We start from the raw sequence: 15,877 nt of genomic DNA, 5'->3' as shown, positions 1-15,877 counted from the left end.
GAAGACCCGAATTCGAAAGCCTAAATGTTGCTTTCAAGTATTATTCCGATTAAATCCGGTATGAAATCCGCACCGGAACCTCGAATCGAGCCTCAACCACGAATAAACCAACTCGAATATAGGAAGACCAAATAGACAGATTTAAACAAGCCAGAACAAATCCACTACGGACCTCCCGAATCGCGACTCAACTGCGAATGAACCCCGACCCTTGTCTACCCGTTTGCGTTTCCAACACCCAAGGTGCACCGATCTGTTCTGTCTGTTCGCAGGTGAGTTCAAACTAGAAACGAGGACGAGGACTGGGAGTACCTGCTCAACGTCAAGCTGGAAGTGTTGTTCCCAGATGGGTTTCATCGTAGTAGCGACCCAACAGTGGTCGTCGGAGTACCTGACGGCGACTCGGTGGATTTTCGGTGGAGAACTCACCGACCACAGTCCAGCCAACCCGTTTTCTCTCTCTCTGTTTCTTTTTTTTTTTTGTTACTGCTGGTTAGATTCTCGCCGGAGACGGTGAGATGTGGCTGGTCGTCGTCGTGGTGGCGTTGGTCAGAGCGGGGGCTGGGAGAGGAGCTGGCGAAGGTGGTAACGGAGGAGGCCGGATTCTCTCCGGTGATGGCAACGGAGGTATGGTGACTTAGGTCGTCGATGGCTGCTGACGGCGTGGCGGTCGAGGGAGAGAGGAAGAGAAGGCTAGCCGGCGCTGAGCTGGCCGGCGTCAGCCATAGATGCCGACAGGGTCGTTGGTCGGTCTCCGGCGAAGCTTGTTGAGAGAGAGAGTGAGAGTCTAGAGAGAGAAGGAGAGAATTCGGTCCTTTTTCTTTTGGTTTACTGATCGTGCCCTTCTTTTTTTTGGTTACTGTTAATGCCCAAAAAATGCTCTCCCTTGAGTATGTGTGTATCTGTGTATATATATGTATTTTCCCCTTCCTGATCCTTTTCTTTTTGGACAAGAAAAAAGAAGGGGGGGGTGTGACGTGGGGTAGGGTTAGGTAGGGGTAGGGAGGTGGTTTATTTTGATTGGGTAGGTTGTTAGGATAAGATAGAATTAGTTAGGATAGGTTTTGTTAGGGATTTTGTTATATATTTTTTGTATTTTGTGAGGGTATAATAACATGGGTGAGGGTACACGGTAGGATAATAATAAAATGGGTAAAACGACATCGGGGAGGGACGAAATTAGGTGTCTACAATATATATTTGGTCTGCTTTTAATAAATTAAAATTTTAATTATATTGATTTGATTTTGTTTTTGGTAATAATCGACTCAAATTGACACCTAAACCCTCCTGCTCCTATCAATTTTAGATTTTTTTTACTTTTTATTTTTTGTATTTTCATCTAAATCAACTTAGAAAAAAAAAAAAGTTAAACCTTGTACCCCATAAGAAAAATAAACTGAAAATTTCCATTTACATCTCAAAAATTGAATTTAACTCTAAGGAAATCTCAAAAAATAAATCTTGAACAAAGAATTCACTCAAATTGACACCTAAACACTCCTACTCCTATCAATTTTAGATTATTATTTTTTTTTTTGTATTTTCATCTAAATCAACTTAGAAAAAAAAAAAGTTAAACCTTGTACCCCGAAGAAAAATAAATTGAAAATTTCCATTTACATCTCAAAAAATAAATTGAATTTAACTCTAAGGAAATCTCAAAAAAATAAATCTTGAGCAAAGAATTCACATAAAATTTGTATTTGGTGTCAAGCATATTCATTAAAAGTCAAAATATTGAATCAAATCAAAGAATGATTTTAAAAAATTATGGTAATACATACAAATCTTTGCCCTTGCATGCTTTGTTTAAATTGTTAAGATTCTTAAAGTTATGAAGGGTAAAAAATCAATTAAAAAACTATAAATAAGGAAAGAAGACACCAAAAAAAATATTAAATCTACATTATTATTAATCTTAATTTGATTTTTGACAAATGAAAATCAACACTAGAAAAAAGAAAAGGAAAACAAAATACGTAAAGAGGAAAATTGGAGAAGTGATGTGAGAGAGAAAGGGAAATAGACAGAACGGAATACAAACACTACTATTTTTTCACCTTAGTTTTAAGGCTCGGTTGCTATGAGGTATAAGGGATAAATACTTCCGAATAAAATAAAGGATTATTTTATCCCATTTTTGGTTGGAGATATTAGTCAATATCGGGATAACTTATTATCCCACACTATTTATACCATAGCGATAAAATAAGTTATCCTATATGCATGGCGGGATAAGTCATTCAGTGATTACCTAGGATAACTAATTCCATAATTAATTATGGTGCTAATACCTTTAAGGACATTGAAGTCATTTTAACAATAAAAAAGTGCTTAACATCACTTATTTACTAAACACATCAACAATTTTTTTCACTTTCAGCACTTCTATCCAAACACTTATCTGCATTATTTATGAGCACTTATTTTAAATTTTTAATGATTTAAACTAAAAAGTTAATTTTTTAATCCTATTCAAACAGACTCTTAATATTACTAAAATATCTTCTTTAAAGATATATTTCTACAAAGATGACAGTTTACCCTATTATTTTATCTATTTTCACTGATGATCACCATCTTCGGTGCAATTATAACCACTGTCAATCATCATCACCATTAGTTACTATTTACAATCATCACCGTCGATCACTAATGATATGTATCCACCATTTGTTGCCGAAATCACCACCACCAGCCACCATTATATATCGCTAACCAACGATAATCATTAACAACCACATATTAAGATACAAACGAGACCTCAATTGATAATTGAGTTTCGAGGCATCAATAATGATGACGAATAGAAAAGGAACGTGAGTTAAATAAGCCACAACTTATAACCATGAGTCCATAGCGACAAGGACATATGATTTATTTATAAGTTGTGATTTGATTATTGATGATAATGGTGTTTAGAGGCACCAAAAAAAAGTACACCAAAATTGAGAAATAGGGAATCAAATTTTAGAGTTTGATAATTTTAGTGCTACATAAAATTTAAAACTTCCTAAAAACAATACCTCGCTCATAGAAGCAGCTGGTAATAAGATGGTTGATTCAATACATCACAAGCATGGAGATTAACAAATCTCAACATATATAGTGAATTATCTTTCTTTTAGATTTTCAAATATATGTGTGTGTGAACTTTGATAATCATTAATCACAATTCACATTGTCGAGTCAACAAAAATTTTGTAAATCACTTATCTTAAGAAATGGAGTTTACCCTTTGATTTCATCATACGTCTAGTTCAGACGTAATTGAGGTATATGTTCTCTGTCTTTGTCTCTCTCTTCGTTTATTAAACTTTTACTTAGATCTTGTCACAAAATCATGTCTCAAATAAAAAAAGGGATAAAAAGGTATATTTAAATTAGCTGAAATAGGTAACTTTTATCCTTCATTATATTTTTGGATCAAAAATTATCTTCGCCGTTAGAAAATTAGATTAAAAATATAGTCCAACTATTCAAATAGCTCAAAAATACTCTTCCTACTAGCAATTGCCCCAAAACTAGAAAAAATGAGTTAATTTGGTCTATTATTGGTTAAGAGTAAATACCACATTTAAAATCAGCTGACAATTTTAGAAATTTAGATAAGATGTTAGATTTTATAGTTCAAGCTTGAGACATACAAATTTAAAGTTGCAAACTATCAAGGGTAACTTTGTAGGGTTTTGGCCATGAGCATTTTTATTTTTATTTTTATTTTTTGAAAAATTATTTTACTTTAGAAAAAAAAATGAAGATAATAGTGTTTGGCCATAAAAATTATTTCACAGATGAAAATTGTTTTTGAAAAAGGGAAACTAAGTAAAACTTATTTGCACTTTTTTTGCTCATATTTCTCCCAAAAGATTTCAAAAATAATTCCAATTTATATTAATGATCAAACACAAAACCAACTCCAACTCCAACTCCAACTCCAAAAAGATGTTATTTTTATGACCAAACGGGGCCCTATCTTAATATCTAAAGTTGGAAATACAGAAGTAATACACCAACTTTAGATATACAGCTTCAACCTGTGTATGCATATACAATCCCTATGCCAAATTGATACAACACTTATACCATATTGATACATTTTTTCAAAAGAGACGGAACCTATGCATACATATACAATTCCTATACCAAATTAATACGATGTTTATACCACAGTGATGCATTTTTTGAACCACATTAATACACTTTTTAAACCACATTGATACATTTTTTTCAAAAGTGAAGGAACCCACACATGTATATACAGTTCCTATCCCAAACTGATACAACGTTTATACCACTCTAATACATTTTTATTTATTTTTAAAATGTAGTAGTAAAATAAAAGATAGAAAATCTGAATTTCTTTTTCATAAGAAAGATGGACAACATTTTTTTCTAAATGGAACAACAAAAACTTTAGAAAAAAAAAAAAGAAACGGAAATGGAGCCTACAATGCTAAAAGTAAAAATTCATTTAGTGTCTAATGGCAGGTAATTAGTTTTAGGTGGCTATTATGGTAAAATTATTTTAGAGTGAAGTTCTATTGTAGTTTTCCCCAATTCCATTACTACAGATTATAATTACCTATTAAATTTGAAATTAATGATAATGCATATTTTTAATTTGAAATGTTAAAAATGAATATTTGAGACTTTTTGCCAAAAACATGGGCAGAGAATTGATTCTTGTGATGTCTTGCTGTGGGCTTTAGGCCCAAGGCTATTATCTGATACTACCTACGAGAAACTTTTTGGGATGATTTGCACAAATATGTATTTTCGTGGTGGTATATTTAAAATTAGTGAAAATTATCTCCAGGTTTGATAACTATTCAAAAAGAATTCTTTAAATTGAGTAGCAGAGATAGTTAAGCGATCCAGTAAACTTGATATCATGATATGTAAGTCATGCCAGACAACCAGGTATAACTTCAAGCCAAGTTATGCCAGATCGATATATAGCGAAAAATTATGCTATATATGCATGGTTAAAATTATTTTTTATGTAGATATATTAGATGTTGAACCCCCTTCGTTTAGGTCGTATGTTCACTTATGAACCCCCTTAGTGAATATCCTGACTCCGCCATTGTGTTGTCATGCTATATTCAACGTATACGTTTTGTTGGATTATTCACAACCCATACAGGGTGGTCATGGTTCCAAAGTTAAAAAATACATTTCAGAATAAATACATGCAAATCATGATAAATCGCTAGGACTTTCCAACCATTCAATCATGCCTTTGCGGTGTAGTTCAATCGATTTTCCGCTCAAATTCAGTCAAATCCGCTCATTTGACCCTCTCTACATTAGTGCCAATTTAGTTGGAATTACTAAAACAATAACAACTATACCTCAATTCTAGAAAAAGATTGAAATCGGCTATATATATTCTTAATTTAAATTCATCCCCACTCATTACTTACCAATATAATTCCTCAGCCTCTTGGCTGAATTTCTGTTAAGTTTGATTGTTACAATTATAATGTCATTATTGGTGAGCCTTAGCAGCTGTCAAATCAAAAGGAAAATGGTCAATGTAGTTGCATCAGTACCACCAATTTCTTTATAAAAAAAATGCAATATCCACCACCCCCTTCCAAAAAAAGGAAGGGGGGCGGGGGGAGGGGGAATATTTATTTTATACTTGTGCTATGCAATCTTTGACTAGTAATCTTGTTAGTATTTCTTTACATTTCCTTTATTCTCATCTCATAGTGTTGTTTGGTAATTGTACATGGTGATTTATGATACTGGGGATGTGAATGTAATGGGTACTATTCTTCAATTTCTGACGCATTACAATAATAACATATCAGTAAGCGAAGTCTGCGGAGAGTGGGAATATACCTAGTCTTATCCCTACTCTACAAGGAAATATTTTCTGGCACTTCATAATGAGCAATAATTGATCAATTATATATAGAATAAAAAATGATTGGACATTTTAAGATTTCAGTAAAGATGCTATACATAGATATAGTTCAATTGTTGATGTGAATTATGCAGATGGATAGCTGACAGCATTAATAACAAAAATTACTACACAGTTTAATTGGTTAAATTAAATGAGAAAAGAACATAAATTAGGTTAGGTGTTTAGTTGGTGGTAGTATATATATAGCGACGATATGTTATAGTGGTTGAAGGGAAGCCTTGGAGTAACTGGTAAAGTTATCATCTGATCAGGACATAAACAGTCTTTGGCAGAAATGTAAGGCAAAAATGTGTGCAATGATCTTTCTACGGACCCGCACATAGCGGGAGCATTAGTGGAGGGGCTGCTCCATATGTTGTAGTGGTTGAATGAACATAATTCTCAACAGGTTCTATTCAAATACTTGTAACATTAAGTTGATAAAGTGATTAGATATGTTTTCTGTCATTCTCTTGACAGCCTTTCATTTCTCAAACTTTTGCTTAATTGCTTAGACAACTTCCAAAAATACTGACAAAATATATAATTTCTATTCACAAGATCTGTTTTTATTTTCTTCCCTTTTTTGGAGTGGTCACCTCACGTGATGCAGGGCTCCAGAGACATAATGAATTAAAAGAGAAAGACAATATGATTATAATAAATAGGGACTAGTATTTGATTTCCAATGCTGCAGGTTTGGGACCATCAATAAACACATATGACCTACAGCAAGTGTGTATATATTCACTTCAACATTTCTCTATAGTTAGAACAATCACACACACACATATATTATTAAGTATGTGTGTACGTACTCATTGTCGATCACAACTTATATTATATAGTATCTATACAGAAATAATAATGGAATCAATGGTGGAGCCACAATCTATATAGGGGGTTCATTTGAATCCTCCTAGTTGGATATCGTACTGCACAAATAGGATATGAATATTCTTGTTTGTATGATCTTTTTAATCTATTTATTATCATGAGGGAAGTTTTTATTGTAATGATAAAGATAGCAGCGTAGACAGTAGAATGTTAATTCTCTTCAGATTTAGTGTCGAGGCAATCATTAGGGATTCTATTTCCAGTTTTTGCAGTGTTTTAGTCTTGTTATAATAGAGTATTTTGGAGAATTTTCCTATAAAAACAGCAAGATAAAGTCACTTGCCTTTGTATTTTTCACTTTCCTTCCTTATCAGTGGCCATTCTATAGAACTTCAAGGGTTTGGTTTGAAGACAAGTTATGTCGAAATTAGTTATACTCGAAATAGTTATGCTTGAATTAGTTGTCCTGATATTATTTTTTTTTTTAGTGATTGTTTGATTTGTTGTAATAAAAATAATGTGCATTGCATTCTTTATAAGAATATATTGTTTGTTTACAAAAATGTCCTTCACCTTATATAGTTACTTGACCAAGTGGCGGAGCCAAAATAAGGAAGAAGAGGCTCAACTGAATTTCCTTCGCCTGAAAATTTTTATACAGAATAATTTGGAATAATTTTTTTAAAAAAAATTAATATGGAGTATAGCGGTTAGTCCCCTTGACATATCAGAAACTTTTAGTATAGCAACGGGAGTTTAAAAGTTGATTTAGGTCCCAGCTAAAAGGAAAAGCAATTAATCTTTTGAAAAAGGCAAAAGTTGCTAATGAATTAGTTCCACAATTGGTTGTATATCATCACTGTATAGCCTAACAGTTCCTCCCTTTCCCATCTCAAACAGGAAAGCAAAAACTTATATCTTGAACAATGTCCATATTTGTGCCTTACGTTATTGATAACACAATAATGGTAAAAAGCAATCGAACAGTTTCCTATAAAATTTGCAAATTGCAAAACACAGCAAACATGTAAGAGTTTTATAAAGGTTATAGCTCATGTATATAAATATGGACAGTGGCGGAGTTAATAAAGTTTCAAACTTGCTCATAACTCGCGTTAGTTACTATGTACACAACTAAATTTTTATAAGGAATAGATTGATTTCCTTATACAAACACAAGCCGCTCTAAGCAAAAACTACTGAATTTGTTCGAACCGGTAGCTACTAATGCATGACTCTCAATATATATGAATGGTCTAAAAACGATAGTCCGATGCATCAAAGCTTTCGCAATGCGTGAGATTCGTAAAATGATTGGACCACGAAGTTTTATTATACATAATTTTATCTTGCATTGGAGACGATTTCCACGGAATATGGATGGTCTAACAATGATATTTGTGTGACAAGTGAAATATTGATAGTATAAGAAATTAAGTGGGAAATGCATTTTTGAGAAAGTTGGGGGGGTCTGCCCAATCATTCCGTGATTTTTTATTTGGAAGAGGACAATAAGAAAAACATTTTTGCCAGACAAATTTGTATGCTCTAATTGATAAAGAGTCTATGACCATGACTGGTCGCCTTCAAACTCATAATTTCCATCTAGGTCCGATCTTTTTTCTATTTTTAGCTACTATGGTCCCTTTTATTTCAGGTCTTTTTTGTCGTTTTTATTGGCTTACAAGTAATTTTGGTCCCTAGTTATTGATAATCTTTGATTTTAGTCCTCTTGATGTTTGATCTTCATTAATTGAAATTTGCTTGAAATATTCACATTTATTTTAGTATTATTAGTGGTTGGTTTCACCATTAATTATTCATGTATTACGATTATTTGTATTATTATTCCATATATGGCATTAACAGTAGTAATATGAAATAATCTTCCATAGAAAGAAACGAAAAACTTACATTTATATCAATGGACGATTAAATATGTTTTGCCGAATATCACACGACTAGTATAACTAATAATTGAGGGATCGAAAAGTACTATATTATCCCTTTTTAATATATATTGACTTTTTCAATGTGCTCTCTATTTTATTTTATTTGTTATGATTTTTTGTTGCTAATCTATATAAAAATATACTATATTTTCTTAGCGAGTTCTTACAATCATCCAAATGTTATACTAATATTTTTAAGACCATAAATTTTAAATGTTTTATAATCGCACAAATTAATTTGACTTGTTCAAGATTAAAAGTTACTAAAATTTCTTAAACTCCCCTTAATCAAACATTATCATATTAAATATGATGGAGAAAAATTGTAATATGCAGGTAAGAAATTACCTATTTCTTCCTCTAGTTCAAAATACGTGAATGTTTGCCTCAATGCATACCTATTAAGGGAAAAAAACTTGGACATAAATTGTATTTTAATTTTCATTTTTACCGTTTTTGATATTATCAAACTATTCTTGAAATTTCAGCCACATTAAAATAAAGTCTCATTCTCTTGGACTAATAACTTAGAAAATGTAAATGACGGGTAAAATTGAAAGAAATTTTCAATATATCTCTTGAAAAATAATTAATTCACTTATTTTGGACATTGAAAAATAACTCAAAAATTTACTTATTTTGAGCTAGAGAAAGTATAATCGATTAAATTACAATAATAATATAGAAATTCTTCATATTATCTATGTATATAGCTAAAAATCCTTTATATTATGACTGTTTAAGCCTGAAGGTTTGAATCTCTAATTTCATACGCATATTACAGGAGAAGTATTTTATATATATATACATGGTCTTACCATCATTTTATTTTCTCCACCAATTCTTATAATTAGGATAAATAATTGGAAAATAAGAAATGATTAACATTCCGTCCACCAAGATTTATCGAATAAGAAATATCGAACAAAATAATTAAAAGAATAGATGCGTAATTATCCTATACTTTGAAGTTTGGAGTTAAATAAGAGACTGGTTCGACCAAACTCTATTTAATTTAATAGGTGGTCCAATAATTTGGAAATTAATGAATAGAGCTTAGCCGACCACAGTATTAATTAGTAGTTTAATGTTAGTGTATTAATTAATATTGATTGGTTGAATCTTTCTCCTGCCCACTGCATTACATCATTCCATACAATAAAATTCCTAATAAGAAATTGGAATAGCCGACCAAAACATTGGACAAGTGGAAAGATCCACAAAGATCTCTCCTTATTTTAATTTATCCGTTCACTTTTACTTGTCATGTTTTACAAATTAAATTACATAAACTTTAATTAATATTTTTAAATGTATATTTTCGTTATATTAATATAAGAAGAATTACAATTAAAGTTTTTTTACAACTTCAAAGATACTCAAATTTTAATGGAAAGTATCTAACTCAATTTAACTTTAAAAATTAATTCAAATTGATTGTATTGAAGCAAAATGTGATAAAATAAAAATGAACCGAAGATTAAGATTTGGTATTCAATAAACTACTAAAAACAATCATGTATTGACTGAACTTCCAACCACCAAACATAAAGCATAGATAGCAACACCATTATTATCATAAGATATTGTTAGAAAACTAGTATTTGGTGGAAAGTCTGAACATTATAAGACTTCACTGAACTACTATGCTTTGTGATGCCTTGAATAAACTAGACAAAGGAAACCTGACCACTGAAATGGAAATAAGGTGTATTTTAATACGAATACCAAAATATTTTCCAGGTTCTTAGAAAATAATCTTTTAATTATTATCTAATGTTTGATAAAAAAAATTAACAAAAATATTATTGCAAGTATACTTGTTGATTATTTAGACAAACACTATATGAGTCCATATAGCTAGCTAGGTTGGATAGGGTAGGGACTAGAGAAGGTGAGTTGGAGCTAGGGTTTGAGTCAAGCATAGTGAAGGGGGCTTTCTCCCGACGACTATAAAGAAAGTTTTTGAGTAAGACAATCTATATACAATTTCACTTATAAAATTTATTTGTTACATTTTTTAAGGTCATTTTTCTAATTTTTTTAAGTGAACTTCTTGTTCTATAAAAAGCGGTCTCCAAAACATTATGACCATCGGACGTGAGGAAATTGAACTTGAAATGATTTTCTCCATACCAAGAAAAAGATACATGCATGTATGACAAACTTATGTAAATATGTTAACATTAAAAGGTTGCCACTTTCCTTTACAGTGATGAAGTGGTAAATATCTTTTTATCTTAAATCAAGGCTATGAGTGTATGTGAGTTATGAGAACAAAGTCGTTTTTATAACGAGCATCTAAATTACCTCTGAAGTGAAATTTTCTATGCGAATTTGTATTAATCAAACATTTAAATCTGATATAGTGAACTTCCAAAAGAAAGATCTATAGATATAGAGAGATACATGTGTGGGGTTTAATAGGATGTGTGAATGGAAAATGGAGGGAATTTTTGGAGGGAAAGTGAGCACACACTTAAAAGGAAAGTGTACTCACTGACGGAAAGTATACTTCTTCCACATCGGTGGAAGAAAGCAATTTTATTGTGTTTTTATTAAGAAACACTCCTTGAAGTGGATAGTGAGGTAAGAACTAAGAGGTGTCTTGTGTCATCATTATTGTTACTTTGACTTCGACATTCAAAAGAATGTCAAAGAGATTTAAACTTTTCTACTTCATCTTATTTTTTTTTAAACAACATACTTCTTTGATAGGTTGGAGGTGTTAACACTTCATAGGTGTTTTTGAAACGGTCTTGAACTATGTTAGTAATATTTATATATACAGATTGGATACCCGAAACAACAACATGATCTTATACAAATGGTGGTTTAGGATCACTTTGTGCCTTTTTTAATATAATGGGAGATTTTGCTACAGTATCATATCCGCCTCTCCATGTTCTAATTAAATAAAACTAATTTTACAATTAGCTTATTTTAGGTCCACAATTAACATTGCATCAGAATACTGTGTACTTTCATATGAAAAAGAATTAAGGAATCTGAGATATAGATGCATGAGAATCCTGTACTTTGATCTGACAAAGCAAATAAGAAAGAATTCCTGGTTTTCATGTGAAAACAACTTTGGAAGTGGACTAGGCAAAATGAATACTATATAAATATTGTCATGAACTCTGTAGGTAGATATGCCATGATTGTGAACAGCCCACTAAGAAACATCGGTTGTTGGCTCCACCACGCATCCCATTTTACTTTTTCCAATTTAACTTGACACATTAATTAAGAAAAATAATTAATAACATGAATAATTTATTATATTATTTTGATTAAATGATATTTACATTTTAATTTTAAAAAAATAAATTAATACAAAGGATAAAACATTAAAAAAATATTTCATCTCTTCTTTTTATGAAAAATGATAAGTAAAAGGAGAAATCAAATTAAAAAATTTGGGACAAGTAAAATAAAACGGAGGGAATATATCTTTCATTATACACTAGGGGTCATTTAGTGTGAGATATAAGGGACAAATAGTTGCGAGATAAAATGAAGGATTATTTTATTCTATATTTGGTGTGAGTTATTAGTTACTTCTAGAATTATTTATCCCATCATTTACATCATAATGACGGATAAGTTATACCATATACATGGTGGGATAACTGGTGGGATAACTAATTTCAAGATTAGTTACCCATAAAAATGGGATTAATTACTGTCATACCTTAAGGCTAAATTTATCTTTCTACTTTAAAAAATAAAATTATTTTAAAAATTATGTAATTCATATTATTTTTAGTACACTAAATTAAATATTATGTAAAAATATACAATCATAACTAACGTAAATATTATTAATGTATTATATTTTACATTTTTATTATAAGCTCTACCAAACCAACCCTAAGTGTTGATCATGGTCATTAAAGTAAACGAATTCACAAAATCCACAAACTCAATAAGGTTAAATCAACTCAAATATCAGATATAAAATACAAAATGCTACCCTTGTTATTGAATTAATTTGCCCTATGGAGGAGTTCACCGGGGCAAAGTATTTATTTTTTTTGTTTTTATTGGTAGACTAAATTCGTTGGGAAGTCCCATATTGAGGTAAGTAGTGGTGGAGTCTAAATTTTCACTAAGTAAATAAAAGTAAATATTAGAACTAATCGAAGAGTTCAACATCTAATATCTATACATTAAAAATAATGTAAACCATATATAAATAACCAAAGGAGTTTGGATGAACCTCTTGCCGAGCGGTAGCTCCATCCTTGGTATAAGACACTTTTTAATAAAGACAACTCTGGACGTCCAAAAAGATCCAAACTCGAGAACCTCTCATTAAAGATGAATACAACACTAATCATACCTCAAATAATACCTCAAATATTTTCTTAGTACATGATAGTTACTATGCCATGTAATAATTGCATTCTTTAAAATTTAAATTTAGATGAACTACTTCTAAAGCTGATGAGCAAAACAATTGACTAGAATCAATTATCATATTGCGCTCTTCACCTTCTAATTGATTATATAGTGTTCATTTTATTTAAAATCATCTCAAATAAATGTGGTATAACACAAGTGACATTAACATGCGTAAGTGATTTAAGTCCATCCAACATATTTCATGCCGTATAATTTCATCATGGATTAACTAATTTTACTCTGGCCTTCAATTTTTTTTTTTTTTTTGAGCTCAAGATCAGCAAACTCCCCAAAAAGTTTCGCTAAAACTTGAAATCTTAGATCAAAACACAATAATATAAACGAATAAACAGAAATCATCAATTTAAATGTTCATGAATAAAATAAAAACGTAAAAAAAAATATACTTTCTCAATTTAAAAAAAAATGACTTACTTTTTTTTTTAATTCGTTTAAAAAAGAATAATTCCTTTTCTTTTTTGGCAATACTTTGTGAAATAACCCCTTCCACATGGTATATTTTGGTCCACAAGATTAAAGAATATTTTGATAATTTGACACAATTTCAATTTAAGACCACAAAATTCAAATATTTTTTTTTTTTTAAAAAAAAATTTTGTACCAAGTTAAAGTAAGTCTTTTTAAAACGGAGGGAGTATATATATGAGAGGGAAAAAGATCAGCACCGCCCAAGTGTACATCAACCAGTGCCCAAGCAAACAGGGAACAAACCTTTCCTTCTCAGCTTCAAAATCCATCATAATGCCCACCCCTGACAGCGACTCTATTAGGACCACTACTTTTTTTCTCCTTTTTATCTTTTTTAAATATATTTTTCCTCAATTCTTCAATTTATTTCACTTTTTTAAATACAACTTCAAGTTGTGTTTGAAAAATTCTCACGGCCAAATATCTAACTTGAAATTGAATGTGACATAAATTAAAAGAAAATAATAAAAAAAGTAAAGAAAAATTCATGGTCAAATGCGCCCTTATTTATGATATTAACTTATAAACTGTCAAAAGTAAACATGACAAAATAAGTGAAATATGATAAATAAAAATAAGCGAATTTGACTTTTTGATGTACAAAAAGTTGAAGAAACAAAATATAACATGTAAAAATAACACTCTCTGGGCAGATAAAAATAGAATTAATTTAACTCACAAGCTCAAAATTCTCAAAAACTGAAAAACTAACCATGGCTCTCGAGTGGGCACGCCATCCACCTTGTGGTGGCGGTGGTGGTCTCCACACACACCATCAACGTCGCATATTTTACCTCTTTACACACACAGCCCCATCTCTCACTCTCTCTATTTCTCCTCCTCCTCCTCTTATCTTCTTCTTATCTACTACTAAACAATTTGTTTCCCAACTGAATTTCTTTATTTTTTTGTAGGCCATACCTTGCTTTTTTTTTTTTTTTTTTTTAGCTTTTATCTTCTATTATCAGTGACGAGTGACGATTTCATTCTCATCCTCAATGGAACAGTAACTAAATTGGGAATTCCCAAAAAAAAAAATAAAAAAATTCAAGAACAGGAAATGAACAACAATTAATAATACTAATCGTAATTTTTGGGATTAATTTTCTTTAACAACTACCATAAGTGATTGATAATATTAACATATAATCCCTTCGGATTATATATATTCATACAAACATGGATCGCCATAACAACAAATCCCTTTCCCCTTTAATTTCCCTCCGTAAATCGCCACTTGTGGCTTAGCTTAATTTGAACAACTACTACAGCTGGTACAATTGAGAGATTCAGTTATCTTCCTCGCAACTCTCTGGATATTCATTCAAATCAGGATTCATCATGACCCTTGTTGATCTCATGTTCGAGCTGTTACAGTTTGATTCAGCATGAGGAGCAGCAGCAGAATTATGAATCGCTGTTTGTAGGGCATCAACTCTAGCACCTACCTCAGTAGCTTTCTTGCGAATAGAAGCAGCAGAGAGATCATGAATTGCAAGGTCATCTACTATGCATTCAGGGAAATTAAGCCTAGCAGAAGGACCTCGCAAGTAGAAAACAGCGGTGTCGTAAGCACGAGCAGCAGCAACAGGAGAAGAGTAAGAGCCAAGCCAAATTCGAGAACGTTTGTTTGGTTCTCTAATTTCAGCAACCCACTTCCCCCACTTCCTCATACGTATACCTCGATATGGCTTATCTTGTTGGTGTTGCCTTTGCTTTCTCTTTTCTCCTTCCATCATTTTTTTTTTTTTCAAAAGAGATGAAAAAAGAGAATAATCCTCCTTTTGAGTTTCTCTCTTTTCTTAGTAAGTTTTGTGTTGAAAAAAGGGGGAGGGGAGAGAGAAAAATCTTATGAAAGAAATGTTGTTGTTAGAACAAGCGTCTATATATATGGAGGTGGGAATATTAGAGATAAATAAATTTTATATTTATTACATATAGTAATAATAAAGATAGAGAAAAGAGGAAAAAAGAAACCATTTTATAACAACACAACACCCTGCGTGGTGTGTCATAGGGTGGGTGGTGTGGTGTATGAATAATATGATGATGGGAGTTATTGTGTGGATGATTAAGGGAAGAGAGCATATGGAGCACGCATAAGGGAAGGAGAGGGAGCCGAGGGGGGAAAAATTGTTTTCTATGGTTGGCTGCTAGTCTGTCGTTTGGGCACGGCCGCCACGTTGATCTTCCTTAAAGATAACTACAAATTCAGCCGACATATTCCATCGACGCATTTCACTTACCTTTCTTTTCTTTTCTTTCA

General features: G+C 31.5%; 1 protein-coding gene across 1 annotated transcript; it reads right to left on the bottom strand.

The window, feature by feature from the left end:
* Positions 1 to 14,682: 14,682 nt before the first annotated feature.
* LOC107867171 (ethylene-responsive transcription factor ERF010) lies at positions 14,683 to 15,877 on the bottom strand. Its single transcript, XM_016713305.2, has one exon. It carries the CDS (start codon positions 15,348 to 15,350, stop codon positions 14,901 to 14,903), a length of 450 nt encoding a protein of 149 aa, XP_016568791.1. The 5' UTR covers positions 15,351 to 15,877; the 3' UTR covers positions 14,683 to 14,900.

This window comes from Capsicum annuum, chromosome 4 (genome assembly GCF_002878395.1).
Source record: "Capsicum annuum cultivar UCD-10X-F1 chromosome 4, UCD10Xv1.1, whole genome shotgun sequence".
In the NCBI taxonomy this organism is placed as follows: Eukaryota; Viridiplantae; Streptophyta; class Magnoliopsida; order Solanales; family Solanaceae; genus Capsicum; species Capsicum annuum.
Note: the sequence above shows the minus strand (reverse complement) of the source record. Positions and strands in the feature narration are given on the sequence as shown.

What these genes read in the sequence shown, in the direction of transcription:
- LOC107867171 (XM_016713305.2), bottom strand. Translation starts at nt 15,350, where the DNA reads ATGATGGAAGGAGAAAAGAGAAAGCAAAGGCAACACCAACAAGATAAG.